This window comes from Ruditapes philippinarum, unplaced genomic scaffold, assembly GCF_026571515.1.
Source record: "Ruditapes philippinarum isolate M1 unplaced genomic scaffold, ASM2657151v2 ctg6297_1_1_1_1, whole genome shotgun sequence".
NCBI lineage: Eukaryota > Metazoa > Mollusca > Bivalvia > Venerida > Veneridae > Ruditapes > Ruditapes philippinarum.
In genome coordinates this window covers 18427-35650 of record NW_026854636.1, presented here as the reverse complement: position 1 = coordinate 35650, position 17224 = coordinate 18427, and the positions used below count along the sequence as shown (strand labels likewise).

Genomic DNA, 17224 nt, shown 5'->3' with positions numbered 1-17224 from the left:
GTCCAGATAAATTTTGAATCTTTCCGCAAAAGATTATGCAAAGGCTTTGGCAATACAGGAAATACTTCTGCAATAAAACGTCCGATATAAATTTGCAAGACCACAAAAAGAGCGTGACCTCAGTCTGAATTGGTTTGGTGTCTTAAAAAATCCCAGAACTACCTTGACCTTATCTTTATCAACACAAATACCCTGTTTAGAGAAAATATGCCAAGAAATTTTACCCTTCTTAGCTGCAAAGAAACATTTACTTGGTTTAAGCCTCAAAGGATGCCATTCTGAACCTATTAAAAACTTCCAGACAAGTGTTCTAAATGTTCATCAAAATCTCGTGAGAAGAAGTAAATACAGTCATCAAATAAAGTCAATGCATACATGTAATTTATACCTCGTAGAAACCTCGTGCATTACTCGAACTGAAAAGCAGAACTACTGTTTATAAGCCCGAATGGTAACGATTGAATTCCAAACACCCCTGATGTGTAACAAAATCCTGTGCGATCCTTCGTGGCGGGGTCCAAACCAATTTGAAAAAAAACCTTGAGCCATATCCAAAACACTAAAGATAGTAGGTTTCTTCTCGCCGTACTGCGATCAGTAACATCAATCAATTTTAGGTATAGGAAAAGGTTCAAATTTTAATAGATTTATTTGCAGCCCTGTATATCTACAGCAAATACGATATTCACCTGAAGATTTCTTAACAAGAACCACAGGACTCTGCCATTGTGTAGTAAGAAGGACTTATAATACCATTTCTTTCCATATCTTCACACTGCTCGCTGCAACTAACTTGCTTCTGGGCTTGGCGACACCCTATAAGGCCTCTTTCTAACAGGAGGGGCATTCCGCAGTGTCAATCTTATGAGGGAAAATTGTACAATGAGCGCAACTCGGCTGTATTAGTAGCAAAACACATCTCTATTCTTACCAAGAGAAAACAAGCAACTTGTATTTTTTGTTCATACATCAAGTCAGATTAGTAAAGATCAATGCCTATGGACCTAGCAATCTCAATGTAATTTCACTGTCTGATTTCTCATTCATTTGCATTTTCTCACCAGTATGCAACTCATTCTCACAAATATCATCAAACACGTAATTTGTTCAACTCTCGCTACTGGTTCATTTGGCCTTAAATAGCATCACTTCACTTGTTGGATTTAAGATTTTGTATAAAAGTTCTATTACCCTGGACATTTGAGATTGACCTATCCCTATAACCTGAACCTTGCTTGGTAAAGTTCTTATAGGCTGAAATAACAGATAAGCCATTTTGATTTTGCCCTTTCACTTTTACTTTTGCTATTATACAAGATTAGCTGGCACTGAGATTTTATTGACAAGTCTTGCTAGACTGGACTTAGATGGAGCCCAAACATTTTTACAGCTATCAACCCTTCTTGAATGCTTAAAAGATGTTTTCACCAAAATCAACTGTAACTTTTGCTGCAAAGGACTTTTCCTATAAAACTGATTTAACTTTTTTAAAGTACTAAAATGTTTGTAATTAATCTGCATATAGATATATAGGAACAACAACCTTGCCTATGATTTTCATAGATGAGCCATTGGCACATTGGGCACTTGGTAAATCTGAATGTAGAAGATCAAATTGCTTACTCAGACCACTTCTTTTATACATATCATTGGTTAAACAGCAAATTGATGAACCACATGTCTATCATACCAGAAGTAGAAAATTTCCTAATCTTACATCAATTAAATTTTTCTCATCTCCAATTTTATATGTTTTCCTATAGATATATTCTTATCCTTTTCTTCTTACCCATGTTTGCCCATCCCCTCCAATTTTTGTGAGACGGGCTCGCACCCCTAACTCTTAAAACATTGACTTTTAACATGACCCATCTTATTGCAGGTTAAAGCAACGTTTATTGCGATAACAAGAAAAAGAAACATGGCCAAACCTTCCACATGTGTGACACTTTATTCCATCTTTTCCTTGCTGACGCCCTCTGTATGGTCCTGGTCTTTGTTGCCTGGCTCTGAAATTTTCCTCCCTGCTCCTTGGATTGTACGTCCCGGTATGTTGTTTGTCACGATAATCCTTTGGAATGGATACTTCACTTAATGTTTCAACATCAGATGCATGTAAAGTGTCCAGTTTCTTCGCAAATTCGATCAGCTCATTGATACTGGTTATATCTTGAATAATTATTTGTTGTTTAAGTTTATTGTCCAAACCAAATATAACTCTGTCTATAATTTCATCCTCTGTTTTTTTAAGTAACCTCCCTAACGTCTCCACCTCTTCTATGTATACAGATACATCTCTGCCATCTTGTTTTATTTTCATAAATTTTGCATACAAGTTAACTCTGTCAGTCTTATGGGAAAACCTGCTTTTAAAAGATTGTTTTAAAAGTTCAAATGATTCTTTCGTTTCTCTATTTAAATTTAGATACCAAGCTTCAGCACTTTGGTTAAGAGTTAAACAAAACTGAACGCACTTTTCTTCGTTGCTCCAATTATTTAATTGTCCGATTTTCTCGAATTTCTCCAAAAAAAAATCTACATTATCATTTAGTTCAAATTTTGGTGTAGGTATCAATTGTTTATTTCTTGACATTTTAATTAAATAAAAGTTCTAAGAATACTTCCGGATTCTCACACCATTATGTGGCCAGACGCCCTCTTCTAGGTCTGACCACTCGGGGAATTAGCTTTAAATCTTAACTTCACAATCGCTTTTGAACTTTATATAACAACAAACTTTAATGTCCACATTCAGTTTCTTTTATTCCATATGATTTGCTAAATCTTTTACACCAGTCCACCTTATTATTAATTAACTATTATCTATTACAATATCAAATTAAATCCTTTTATTCACTTCCAATCTTTCTACTCAATTTATTTTCTTTTCTTATCCTAACCTTCTTAACCTAGACTTAAACCTAAACTGACCTAACTTTCCCCCCCCCAATCTGTATGTCCAAAATTCTATCCAAACCAAAGTATCTGCCCCCTTTTTGAATTTATCCAATCAAATAATATATTTCTTATCTTTAATCTGTCTATCATAATTAATATTACATATCACATGTGCATTTGACCATCTTCTAAGTTTTTACATCAAAGGATTTCACACCTAAGTGATATTGCTTTGAGAAGCTGAAGGAAGCAGACCAAAACTAATTTCAGTCTATCCCCCTCAGCTTTCCAAAGAACCAAAATATGTTATTAGATCACATATTAGCATATTATTAGGTTGATCATAAACATAAAACAAAATATTGCCTGGCTACACAACCCTATTACAAGTAGAGAAACTGATAGCGAACAGCATGGATCCTGATCAGACTGCGCGGATGCGCAGGCTGTTCTGGATCCATGCTGGTCGCAAACGCACTATGTTGGTTTTGTCATGACGCGGCTCATTTGTAGCTTATTGATATATATAAATACTCCACATTTATTATATATTATGATTATTACAGTTATAATTATAAAAAACAACTTAAAATGTATGTCTCAGTTTTATTTTAACATTAACTGTTGCTATTATCTTTGTTATTGTTTTTGTTTTCCTATTTTGTTGCATATTTTATTATTTGTTATAAAATATTGTACATTTGCTCACCTCACCTGAGTATAAATACGATTGCCTGATGTCTTTTTTTTTGTTTTGGCCAAAATCATTTGGTAGACTTTTACTATAAATTTGACAAAGTTGATCCATAGGTGGTCCTCAACAAGTAAGAAGGGATGTGGTGATCTGGTGGTTAAGGTGTCAGCCTCTCAATCCAGGGAGATTGGGTTCAATCCCAACTTAGGTCATGACCATATTTCCACATAATTACGGTACCATTACTGTTTAGTTTCAGGAAGTGGACTTGAATGTTGTTGATATAAGTTACAAGAACATGTTTTGCAATCAATTTAGAATAAATAAGTTTAAACTAACAGATAATTATGTAAAAAGTCATTGGAACAAAACAAGGTTTAGACATACTCTTCAAAATTCTTGTCACAAACAAGAAGGCTTTTGGCTTAGATTTTGGTTGTGGTCCTGTACAAAAGTTGTATAAATCATTTTCTTCAGCTATATCAAAATTGGCCTCAACCTAGTGGTTACTTTTGTCAGATTGAATGAGATCAGAATAACTTAAAAAAAGAGTTATCTTGCTCTGAAATTAAAATGCCTAGAGCTTAATAATCGGTTATGCAACATTTTCTAATTGGCCGCATAAAAGTATATGTAATTTATACATTTGGACCATGGACTTATTTAGGTACATTACATCCTCTTTCGTTTAAACAAAACACTGAACTGAGATTTTGTATGTCAAACAGGTTAAAAAAGACCCACCTTAAGAAGCTTGTTATTTTCCATTTTTCTCAGTTGAGTGATATTTAGGCACATTTCGGTTTTTGTGTAACTATTTATGTATTCTTTTCTTACTTTTTGTACTCTCTATTCTGATATCTATGTTAAGATATTAAAATGATTTTATGTCCAAGTTTTTGTTTTAGTTTTCAAACCTGTTGGAAAGACTGTCTTGGAATTAACCATTAACCTGCTGCTTACACTTTAGTGCAGATTGACCAGGCTCTATACTTTTTATAGGTTTATGTTTGTATTTAAATATAGAAATACCATATATTTTTTAACCTTTTCCCTTATATAAGCGTGTTTAACCTTTTCCCTTATATAAGCGTGTTTCGACGGCTTGTGCCCCCTTCTGTTTGGGGGGTTTGAAGGGGGCGGAGTCCTCCTCATTGCCAAGAAAATTTTGGACTTGTGAGAGGCTTAAAATGACCCCAGGTTGATCATAAGGTAACATGTAACCAACGCTGAAAAGCCTTTGACTCTATCTCAATCCCTTGAGAAGTTGCAGCACTTTGAAGTTAATTTTGATGGAAAAAATCGAGGCAAAAAAGTGATTTTTGGCAATTTTGAGATGTCCCCTCGTTGCCATGGTAACAGGAAATTTAAGACTGAGCATGTCGTTACAAAGGCAATGGTCCAGTCAACATTTGTGCCAAGTTTGATTAGTATTGAAGCATTTTTCATAGTTTCATAGCAGTTTGAACTTGTAAGAGGAGGCTTTTCAGTAAAAATGGCCATTTTTCACAATATGCTCATGGGGGAAAGGGTTAATGCACTGTTCTATCAATTAAAAAATTGGCAAATCCCTTTCACAAATTTAGTAGGTTAAGGGTTAACTTATAATTGCTCACCAGTGACTGAGTAATTAGCATAGTACATAAGTAGTTTATTTAAAATGTGTTTTTATAAAATAGCTATTTGTTTAAGTTGTTATTGTATGTGAATCTCAAATTCTTTATGATATTTATATTGATTAAAAAAAACAACAACAATAATTATGGAAATATTGATATTTTAATACATTTAAAACGGTTTTCTTAATTGCAGATATTGGGTGTTAATTTTACTTTTGGAAATATTTTATGCATGTATATTTTTGAACAATGTGAGATTATTTAGTATAATTCTATATATTTTGTTAAAGGTGCTAATTCACAATTGAGGAGTAATTTAGAATGTTATAGAACATAACTCTTTCAACTTGATTTGTCGTAGAACCTATTACATTCAACTTTATTTTTTACAGAACATATTTCATTTAAAATGATGTGTTATAGAACATATTTAATCCAACTTGATTTGTTATAGAACTTATTTTGTTCATCTTGATTTGTTTTAGAACATTAACATTATTATTTTGATTTATCTCTACATGAATGATCCTTGCATAGTTTTCAATAAAAAATGCTCAAATGGTTCAGATTTTAAACTAATCAAGCTGCAGCAAAACCTTTTTGTTACAAACTGTAATTAAAGTCTGTGCTTATAAGAAAACATTTTATAGGTAAATCAAAGCAGTGTACCTTTGGAATCATGTTAGCATATGAGATACTTTAGAAAGTGTACAAAAAGACTCAAAATAGAGAAAGTGCTGGTCTAAGGCACCGTTTATCCATAAAAAACATATTTGTGATGTGTCCAACTATGCCAAAATAATTTTATTACTTGTAATGCATTGAGAATATTCATTTTAGGTCATTTGTGCGTAAAGTGTTAAGAGGTGTGATTTTGTGATGGCAATGGTCATTCATTGTTGTCTATATTTTCTTTTAACAGCATCTCAATTTAAGCTACTTTCAAGATTTTGACCAAACTTAATAAATGGCCCTGGGTGGCCCTATACAAAATTAATAAATATTATTTTAAAATCAAATCCTCTTCTCCTAAACTACATTGCTTAGATATTCCACATGAAACATCACCCTTTGGTCCTCTACAAAGATGATATGAATAATGCTATTGGGGTCAAATTGCATGAATTGGCTGCCACATATGGGGCACTCGATATAAACTTATATTGGAAAGCACATTTAAGTATTTTTGTGTGATACTTCTATATATTATTACCTAGAGCTTATATTTTAGCATGTAGCATTGCCTTGTTGACCTTTCATAAAGTTATATAAATCATGCCCTGCTGGGTCCCACTTTTTGGGTCTCTCAAGAAAGACTTATACAATAAATATGTCTGAAAAATCTTCTTTTCTGAATCTACATTGCTCAGTGAAAAGAAATTTGGCATATACCATAACATTGTGGTCCTCTACAAAAATTATATAAAACATTTACAAGGGTTCAAAATTTACATTGTACTGGTGTTCAGTAGTTTATATATAAAGACTTGTAAACACTTACAGTATTCTTGTGCCCAGTGCTTAGAAATGTGGTCATGTATCATTGCCTTGAGGGCCTTTACAATATCTACATGGTTTCCAATTGCCTTGGACGGACAGGTGGTGGTATCCTCGGTTATTATTATACTATGCACCACTCACTATCGATTGATAAAACAAGAACTTCAACCTGAGAAAAGAAAGACTCGCATGTCCTGATTCTGTGTAAATCAGGCTTAATCTAAACAAATAGAGAATATAAGAGAATGAGCTATGACTCCTGGTCTTGAATTCGAGATACGATGAGGACAATGAAACGTTGCAGATCATCTCCTCTAGCCCTAGCACTGCGCATATATGAGCAGGTACTATTTCAATTCTTCTCTAACTCTAATAGATGTATGGCATCAAGTTCGCTATCTCCGAACGTGACCAGAATAGAGAGCTACTGGAAGTGACAGTACGACGGGCAACTCATTATTGGTTTTAGCGTCATACCTTGCAGAGAAATCGCGGCCTTGACAGCCTGCTGTGTGGAAGTTACAAAATTCTGGAAACAAAGTGATCCCTCGGAAGCATTAATCACAAAACATGTTTAAGTCTTGTAGTGTGATAAACTTATTTGGCACTAAGTGGACGTCTACAAATATTTTAAATATTATCCAGCATGATCAAAAATGTGGCATCCAATGTGACATTATAACTTACTTCCGCATTGAAGAGTTTTGACTTTTTTCTAGCAATGTATCACAGGTGAGCAATCCAGACCCATCTTGTTTCAACTTTTCATATAAGATTTATGTGGAAAATTCGTTTATCTCAGTTGGAAGCATCTTAATATGTACTACAACACAAGCAAAATTGGCATGCATTTGTATTCAAAAATGGTAAAAGAAAGAGAATTGATGAAATTTGTTGAACCGTATTGACTGAAGAAGTTAAGTAATTTTTCATGATGTCATTTTGATTTTCTTGACGTGATATGACGTTTTTATTTGTTATTGATGCACTGGACTACCCTATCTTATATTGAATAGTTTGAAGCATGTTATAATATAATATTATATATATTATTTTTAATTGGATTTGTTATTGTTTTTTTTTACCTTGATGTAAAAATTATATTTTATTTAACTTCCGGGGAACAAGAGATCTGGTGGTGGTTTGTTAAGAATTTATTATGTTTTATTATTTCTTATATACTTTATATTTACATGCTCATGTTAGCTGTATAATTGGTTTTTTTATACGTATCTATATAATTACTAATATTAGGGATTACAAGGATATCTTTCAGTTAAGTATATCATTCTTCACTGGGAGTCTTAGAAAAGGGATCATCACGTAGGTCTAATATAGATATTAACTTATGAGGTCAAACGAGTCAAGGAGCTACTATTTCAGCTGCTAAATACTCAATTATTGAACGATTTTTTATGTAAGCAAAATGGTCATAGTTTTACTCGAAAATATGGAAAAACGCTTTTTTCTATATGACCACACAATTTAATGTTATTAGTAGTTGATCACTACTAGCGTGTTATGATCAACATACATATGAGAGGTTATAGTTAGGTCGTTTATTTACTTTTAGGTACTGCGCAATAAAGTCAAGGGGTCGCTTGTGCTGATTATATCGCAATGTGAAATGCTCGTCTTTTATTAATTTGCCCAAGAGAATGCTTTGGTCCAAGGTCCTAAGATTTAGTGTTCAGGACTAGAAGATGAACCCTATTAATTATTAGGACAACAGGTCAAATCAGGGTCTTTCAAATTATTTGAAAGACCCTGGTCAAATCAAGGTGACAGTGACCTTGACCACTAAAATTTTGTATGCCTAATAACTAGGGAACGCTTTGGCCGACGGTCCTAAGATTTAATATGAATGTTCATGACTACTAAGTGGCCCCTATTGTTATGTCAGAAGGTTAAAGGTCAAGATTATAGTGGCATTGAACACTAAAAGCTTGTCTGATGCCAGTTACTTGATAATGCTTTGGCCAAAAGTCCTAAGACTTTATGAAAGATAATATGGATCATCTTGACTAGCAAATAGTAGCAAGGTTACCGTGACCTTGACCACTGAAAGCTTATGAACTTTTCATCCAAATTAATGATAAAGTGCGTTCAGTGCAAACATGATTTTTAATACACATTGCAACCTTTTACAAAGAATGAAATATTTGAGAACGATATACTTGTGAATGACTATTATTTGTGCTTAAATGGTAATTTTAAGTGACAAAGTATTAGCCATTTAAGCTTGTGTCTGTTCAAGATATTATGATTGCTTGATCATTATCATTGTACAAATTTAGTCAACAGGGTAGGTACTAATAGAAGGTCTCCCACAATAGAAGGTCTTCTACGGTCTCCAAAGACCATCGCAGACCGTGTAGGAGCCCGACGATTAGTAGGTTATTACTAATGGACAAGCAAATGCACTCTTGTTGTAATCTTTAACTTTGTGTACTTAATGGTTATATATACTAGATGCATTTATTTCTCATCTTTTTCAATCTATATGTTGCCAAGACTAAGGATATAACTATTAAGAAAATAAATAAACGATCTTTTGCTATAGACATGTGTTTTGTTGTTTTACCCCCACAAACGAAGTTTAGGGGGTACATAGGAGTCAGCTTGACGGTCGGTCAGTCGGTCCGTCCCTTCTTGGTTTCCAGACAATAACTGTAGTTTGTAATGAGGCATCGTAATAAAACTCTGAATATAGCAACCTTATATGGAAACCGCGTTTGGTATCGTTTTGGACACCCTAGGGTCTAAGTTATTTCGCTAAATATTTGACGACATTACAGAGAGTGTCTGTGGCCGATTGGTTTAGGTCGCTGATTTCAATACTGCTGTGGGCTCCAATCCCGCTAGGGACTTTGGATTCTTTCATGTGAGAAAGCTATCCAGCCAGCTTAGGGAGCGTCGGTGGTTCTACTCGGGTGGCCATTCGTGCCTGAAATAATGATCGGAGGGGCACCCGAGGTCTTCGCTAGAAAGTAGCCTAATGCTTGTTACTGGTGTTGTGCACCGTAAAACCAAATGGCAACAGGAAAAAAGACACCACAGCAATCGTCTTTCAGTTAAAAACTTTATCCGGATAATTTGTTGTTAAGTGGTTGCATTTGGGTCGATGCACAATTTATTTTGTTGCTAAACGATGCAATAGTGTACATAAGAATTATTCTAAAACCTCAGTAAACCTTATCCTCTTAGACTTACACTTAGTAAAGCTTTTGATAAAGAGAGTCATGAACATTTTTTGTCGAAAATGCATAACTGTGGCATAAGATGTCAGACACTTAATTAATGGGTAAAAAGTTTCTTTCATGAAAGGCTCTAATCTGTAGTAATAGACGGATCCTCGTCTGAAGCCGTATGTTACTTCTGGAGTCCCCCAATAGGTCGGTTCTCGGACACCTCTTTCTTTCTAGCATACATAAATGCCATTATACTGTTCATACAGGAGTCTAGTCAAAAGTTCGTCTATTATCAGGTCAGCAATCTGAAAACCTGCAGAAAGGACTTAATTAAATACCTGAAGGAAGTTGGATTTGGACATTTAACCTATCCAAAGTTTTCCTCGTCACAAAAAGTATGCATCATTTATCAACTAATTATTATGTTCATGAAACTACTTTGTAGGCGGTAACATCGGCCAAATACATGTGCGTGGATATATCACATGAGAGCACATGAAAAGTTCAAACCAAACAGACAAACCCTTGGTTTTTTGCATAATTACTTATAACTTTTCTTGGTAGCTTGACGCACAGACTGTCTTCAAGAGGGGTTTTACACATATATTTACAGCGTAGCTAGGTAGGTAGGTAGATAGGTAGGTAGGTGGTGAAACAATCTTCTCCTCAACAATGAATAGAAAATAATAATAACTATTAAAAACGTGCAAACAAGTATATAACTAAACTTTATTCACCAAAAGAAAGAAACAAATATAAATGAGCTCATACAAAAATGTCTCTAACATAACATGCGACTACATGTATATATACCAGATTCTCGTGACAAACAAAATTCGTGGCGTAAAAATATGAAAACTATAAGTATTTTATACATATACGAATTTAAACAGAACAGAACAGATACTTTATTTTTGACTTGTACAATTATACATCGTCATACATAAATAAACAATTTTACAATACATACTAAAAATCGCAAGATCGGATCTAAACATGTCTCTTTCATATCAATATAGAGGATGAATTATTAATATACAATGTATTAAGTTGTATCTACTATATCTAAATTATTTCTATGAGACATTGCATCTCGTACATACAAGGATAAATTTAAAAGTATACTTCTATTGTTTGATTTTAACATATCAGTGAATTTAAGCATACTAGGTCTTATATAATAGTATCTTTATATATATATTTTTCTTCTATCAATATAACAAGGACAAATTAGAATGAAATGGTATTCATCTTCGACGTCATGTAGATTACAATATAAACAATATCTTTCATTTCTAACAATTCTATTTCTATGAAAACTACCAGTTTGCACATGTAATGAATGCGAAGATATACTAATTCTTGTAAGATACTTCCTTAAAGTACTTGGTATTATATCAAGATAATTTTCATATACAAAAGAATCTTTAACATGATTATACAGATACAAAACAGGACTGCTCTCTTTACCAGAAAGCCAACTTTGTAAAACACAAAACACACAAAACAGAGTTGATGAAGTATGATGACTGGTTCAAATGGAATTAAAACTGTTTGCAGACTGTTCATGTTTAGCTGGTGTTTTATTTATCAACATAGTCAAAATTGACGATTATCCGTCAGAATGAAGACCTCTCAAATATCTTGCTGTATCACACTTATGAAAATCAGTTGTGCCATTTGTTTCTGAAAATAAAGTACCATGAAATAATAAGATATTATTTAAAATCATTGCAGTTTTACATTTGATGTTTATTCAAATGCAACTGTAAGAGATGCATGTATTTCAGTATTATCTCTCCTTGCTTGTTCAGTATTTACAGTACATGCAATCTTTGTAGACGACTTTACAGCAATATCATTTGTGCCAAAAGAAAGACTTAAAAATAAGTTTACCTTTGTAGAGCAACACCACTCAGCAGTAACCAGAATCGTTGTCTACCAGAGGGTGTTGTGTTTCTATACAGAGGTTAAATTGTAATTTATTATTTTGTGTTCATCCTACTCAATTCAATAACAATAATGTGTACCTCATTTCCTAACTTTGGTATGTATGTTTATGTGTGTTTTATTTTGGGGCTGTATGCTACATGTAATCATAAATGGAAAATATGTTTTCTTAGGGTGATCTTTTTCACATTTTTGATTTGATAGAAAGTTAAACAAACATACCATTGTTCATATTGCTCTCCTAAATGAGTGATAAGTGAAGCTACCCATTTTGATCCCCCGTTCCCCAACAATTGGACTGCTTGTGAGAGGGCAAAAGTGAAACCTTCCATGTCTGCTGCTGTAAAGTCTCCTTTATGGCTACTTCTGTCACATTTCCACCTCCAGTTGATTACTTTAGCTTGAAGAAACGTAAATATTTTAGTTTTCGTTGAGTAAGTCGAGATACAGAATGTGGAAGTATTTAATTTTAAGTGTCTTAAATGACTCTGACGATAAAATGTGTCGGAAATTACCTCCTATGTAATATATGAATAATTTGCTGACGGAATGTATGGTTGCAAATGAAGAAGGGTCATATTTTCGTATGACAGTAATATGAAACATGTCAGCACTTTCCGGTGTTTTATCCCTTTAGGTTTCTGATCTTAATTTCTTGTTTTCTTTGTGATCTCGCGAGAGTTTGGCGGGAACTTTTCGTTCAGGTTTTTGAAAGATTTTACATGGTTAGTGTAGGGAATATTCTGAACATTTCTACTTGTATATGATTTGTATTTGGTTGAAAGCGTTCATGAGAAGTATCTGAGTTAATTTTGTGATGGCTGAGACGGTTTATTTGCAACGTTGTATTTAAAGTGTATAAAGCTACTGCAAATTTATTGTTTGAATTTTAAAAAAGAATACTTCCAAAATGCTTGTATGAAGTAAAATGGCAGTTAATCGCTTAAAAACGAATGGCGCATGCACAAAATCATTGCTAAATGAATAAAACATTACTTAAAATAGCAAAGTAACATTTTGTTCCGTATTTACATACATTGTCCAATGGAGACATTCTACATTACAACGTTTTCGGGAATCAACCATATAATAATGGAACCAATATAATTTTACTGTTGATAAATTTTACAAAAAAAATATTTCAGAAGCTAACGATTTATAGATTTATTGTAAATAAACAGTTACTTAACATTTTGTTCCCCTTTACATTATTCTTGAACCATTAAACTGCTATTTTCTTATATATATCAGTTTAATGGTTCAAGTATATATATTTGATTGTACATGTAGATTATAAACAATAAATTAGTACCACAACTACACGGCATTAAACACCATGTGTTACGCACTGATAAAAATCAATATTAGGCGTAAGTTATCTATTTGTTTTAAGGAGCTCAGCTTTTGGACCCATTCCTTTTTCAGCAATTTATGTTTGTATTGTGCACATTATTACTGCTTTTAACTTCACAGGATTCCCCTTTCTATTAGGAGTAAGGTACAAATAGTTGTCAGCCCTTTTAGTAAAGGGCTGACTTTAAATTTATGCCATAGTCTTATTGTTATTGATAAGGAGGCTAATGTTAACAGATATGTCTTGCATTGGTTTATATAAAACAATAGTAATGAAAACCAATCGGGGTATCAGTTTACGTCCTTTTACATGTAAGTCCGCTATTAAATTTTGAAAATATTATATATAATTTCTTGGAAGATATTGTGATATTTTTCGGAATAAAACTATTTGTTTTAACGAGTTTAAGGTCATCGATTGATCACAATATTAATATACATCTTAACATAGAATTTAAAAAGAAAGTAAGGATGCGGATGAGAAGAAATAAACCATTTAAACAGAGGAGCGAACGATTATAACTTCAGATTTAGTCATTGACCTTTTCGAATGCGCGCATGAATAATCCAAATAGACGCGAGGTTAGATAAACGCTGATTATAAGACATTTTAGTCAGAATTCTTCGAATTTAGACGAAACAAGAAGGGCAAATACTGAAAACGGGTTAAAAGGATTTTTTGAATTTATTTGCAGCATCACTTTAACAAATTCACCATAATATAAGTTTATAAATAATACTGTACAACTTATAAAGGCCGACCATAATAATAGATATACATACCGATATGTGTCCCATTCGAACATTTCATCATTCCTAACTCATTCAACAAAATCTGATCATTGTCTTGTCTGCAAACCCATTTAAATTTTTCACTAGAAATACACATAATAAAAAAATACAAGTATACATATATTACTACAATCTGCTGATTCCTTCAAACATCAGTGTTTAATTTTTAAAAGAAATTTATTATTTTAAAGAAATCATGAAATTTTATCATCAATTTATCTTTGCGCTTAAGGCAATGGCATCATATCAAATGTGGAAACACAGGTATGATTAATTTTAAGATGAAGTATTACTTACTATATTAAAAAGTTATTACGTAAATGAACGATGTCAAAATGTTTAATATGCTTTTTTTGAGCTTCATACATATTAAATGTTAAATAGATAAATATTAAAAATAATATTATTAATAAAAAAAGTGCTTTGTTAAAACATTATTTTTTATTGTTGCAGGTATTTCTCAGCAAGACTACGATGCAGCCGTAGAGGGTAATATTGATCTTCATTTTGTATGCGCAATTTGCCGTTTTGAGGGCGAGTCAATGGAGGTAGAACCGATGGAAGTCGACAACTGTGAAGATGTGACAATGATCTATAGTGATCTGGAAGTGCCAGAACCAGTCTGTAGCTCTAGTGTCTCCACGATAGAAGAAATTAGTGATTACGTTCGCGCCGACAACACCAGTACATTTGACGTGCCAGGGACCGATAGAGATATTGAACCTGACAATATAGAGACTGAGCAGCAGATGTGAAAATTCAGACGAAGTTAGTGAAAGAGAAGAAACTTAAACGATATCAAACCAAGCAGACGAAGAAGATTCAAGGACGACTGTGGGCCTTTGGGAACAGTATAGATTAAGAACAATTACCACCAGCGCTTTGCTTGATGCTTGTGCATCCCTATATGGTCCCGCATAAACAACGGTGTATAAGAGTTCCTCACAACTGGACACGACTAGTTTTCTGTTAACAATGTGTTATGTTAAGATGTTATAATAAAAAAAGCTATTTTTTTGTATATTTTTTCTGGCTATATAGAATTGCTTTCTGTAATTTTGGTAATAAAATGTGTTTTTATGTGCTTCTATTCAATAGCTGTTTATAGCATTCTTTTCCAGGTTTAAGTTTTAAAAAATGTAAAGTTTGTAATAAAATATGTTAGTTATATAAATAACTTATCTACGTATACAATGTGTAATGTAATTTTGGTAATAATATATATATAATATATATATGTTCATGTGTCTTTATTCAATAAAAGCTGTTTTCGTATAATTTTCCAGTTTATATAAATAACGAAGTTTCCCTCATCTACAATGTGTGATGTAATTTTGGTAATAAAATATATTTATTTTCATGTGTTTTTATTCTATGAAAGTTGTTATTATATTTTTTTCAGTTTATATAAATAACAACTATGTATTGGCCAAACAAATTTTGGAGTCCAGTTTCGAAAGGAGAATTTTATAAAAAGATGGAAACCAAGCTTCGGTTAAAATTTGGATGGTTTTGGAGTTTAATGTTGTTTTCTATTGTTTCCTCAGTAAAATCCTAACGTAATATATACCGCCCGGGATACAAGAAACGATATTTTGATGCATGAGCGGGAAATATTTACACATGAGAATAACTGACATAAAGGTCAACAAAATTAGGTATGGATATTCCTACGTGGTGGCGGGTGTTACCGATCACATAACGAAAAAAAAACGACTTTCTTAATCATGTGTCCATAGACCTTGAAAATGTTGAAATAGATTTTTTATCAAGAAAAAAGATCTTCTTTATTCCTCTTGAAATAGGTCATGTGGAAAATAGATTTTTATAGCATATGAAATCGGAGTTAATTATAATTCTGAAAAAAAGGTAAACAATATAATAATGTATGTTTATGAAAATGTTTCAAGTATTCAGTTTACCATATTTTATTCTTCATCCGATTTGACAATGATGGCGAACAGTCACATATATATGTTTAACATATTTCACAAAAATCTTAAATAGTTAGTATCCATTGTGTCCACCCTGTCATTTTCACGGGAGGGCTTTTGTCCGCCATGTAATATTCACGGGAGGGCTTTAGTCCGCCTTGTCATTTTTGGACCGGAGGGCTTTTGTCCTACACTCAATATTACGTTATAAACGGGTAATACATTTTTATTTTAAACATCCTTTTGTCCCTATTTCAATAATTGATGAAAAAGTCGTCTAATAATACAATACTTCAAACAGATGACTTTTGTATGCAATTTAGTTAGTTCCGCACATTTTAATGACACCTCTAACGAGTATTTTATTAGACGATATATCCAAGTGACGTAGTTTAGCACACTTAAATGCAAGAGGTGGTTAAATTGTATGCTTGTATTACCAAAATCGACTGCGTCATTCAGAGTCTTTCAAATATGAAATAAACTGAATGAATTCGTAAATGCAGAAAGTTACTTACATAAACCATTGCATCACTAATTTATCAAAATAAACTATTTTAAATGTATGGTCAATCATTAAGATTAAATCAAATTGTTAATTAAGTTTGTTGAATACTGATAGAATATAATCTTTAGTCATTGCTCTTTTTGTCCTACGCAGAAAACGCATGCGCGGAACGCTACTTCGGTTTCTATGGAAATATCGAAGTGTAAAAGGTCTTTAAGAATCACACTTTGATAATGTTTATTTGCATGTTGCTATCCTAAATAAGAGTTTCTTTACATCAATAACAAATTCAAATGACTAAAATATCATTCGGTTTAGATCATTCATTCAATAAAATGATATTTATATAAAAATATCAATTAGAAAAAATATTTTTGAAAAAAAAAAACCCAAAAAAACCTTGGTTCATCCTCCTTTTTCCGATGACATGATGGACACATAAAATTTTTAAGCTCTATCCACGTAACCATTTTCAAACGTGTATTTCTTTAATCATTAGTAAATCCGCAATCAAACTTTGAAGTGAAATATTCAACGACAATATTACATACAGTATTTTTACATTAGGTGATAAACACGGCGAGTAGTCGCTTACAAATTTAATATCCGTTGGTAGACAAATGGTCATGTCGTTTATAAACCTTATTAGGTAGATTGAAAACGCACTGGTGACAACTACAAATGTACTCTAATGCGGAATTACTGTTTTATTTCTATCAATATGTACTAAATTGATTAGTTGACGTAAGTAAAAATCTCTCGTCATGATTACACCACGTGTTATG

The 17224-nt window shown here is 32.7% G+C and overlaps 1 protein-coding gene and 1 long non-coding RNA gene across 2 annotated transcripts; one reads left to right on the top strand and one right to left on the bottom strand.

Moving 5' to 3' along the window:
- The first annotated feature begins 8362 nt into the window (after positions 1-8362).
- On the top strand, positions 8363-9273 carry LOC132740642 (uncharacterized). Its single transcript, XR_009627183.1, has 2 exons — positions 8363-8454; positions 8493-9273. It is a non-coding gene; the product is annotated as an uncharacterized LOC132740642 (long non-coding RNA).
- Positions 9274-10611: 1338 nt separating this feature from the next.
- Positions 10612-16966, bottom strand: LOC132740641 (uncharacterized). Its single transcript, XM_060728585.1, has 4 exons — positions 16839-16966; positions 13989-14080; positions 12075-12252; positions 10612-11588 (listed from the first exon to the last, which is right to left on the bottom strand). Coding segments are annotated over exons 1-4 (342 nt in total). The 5' UTR covers positions 16910-16966; the 3' UTR covers positions 10612-11587.
- Positions 16967-17224: the final 258 nt, after the last annotated feature.

Coding starts and splice junctions, on each gene's coding strand:
- LOC132740641 (XM_060728585.1), bottom strand. CDS start 16,909: ATGGTTACGTGGATAGAGCTTAAAAATTTTATGTGTCCATCATGTCAT. Junction 14,081..16,838: donor AAAAAGGAGGATGAACCAAG/GTTTTTTTGGGT, acceptor GTGTATTTCTAG/TGAAAAATTTAAATGGGTTT. Junction 12,253..13,988: donor TTCGAATGGGACACATATCG/GTATGTATATCT, acceptor CGTTTCTTCAAG/CTAAAGTAATCAACTGGAGG.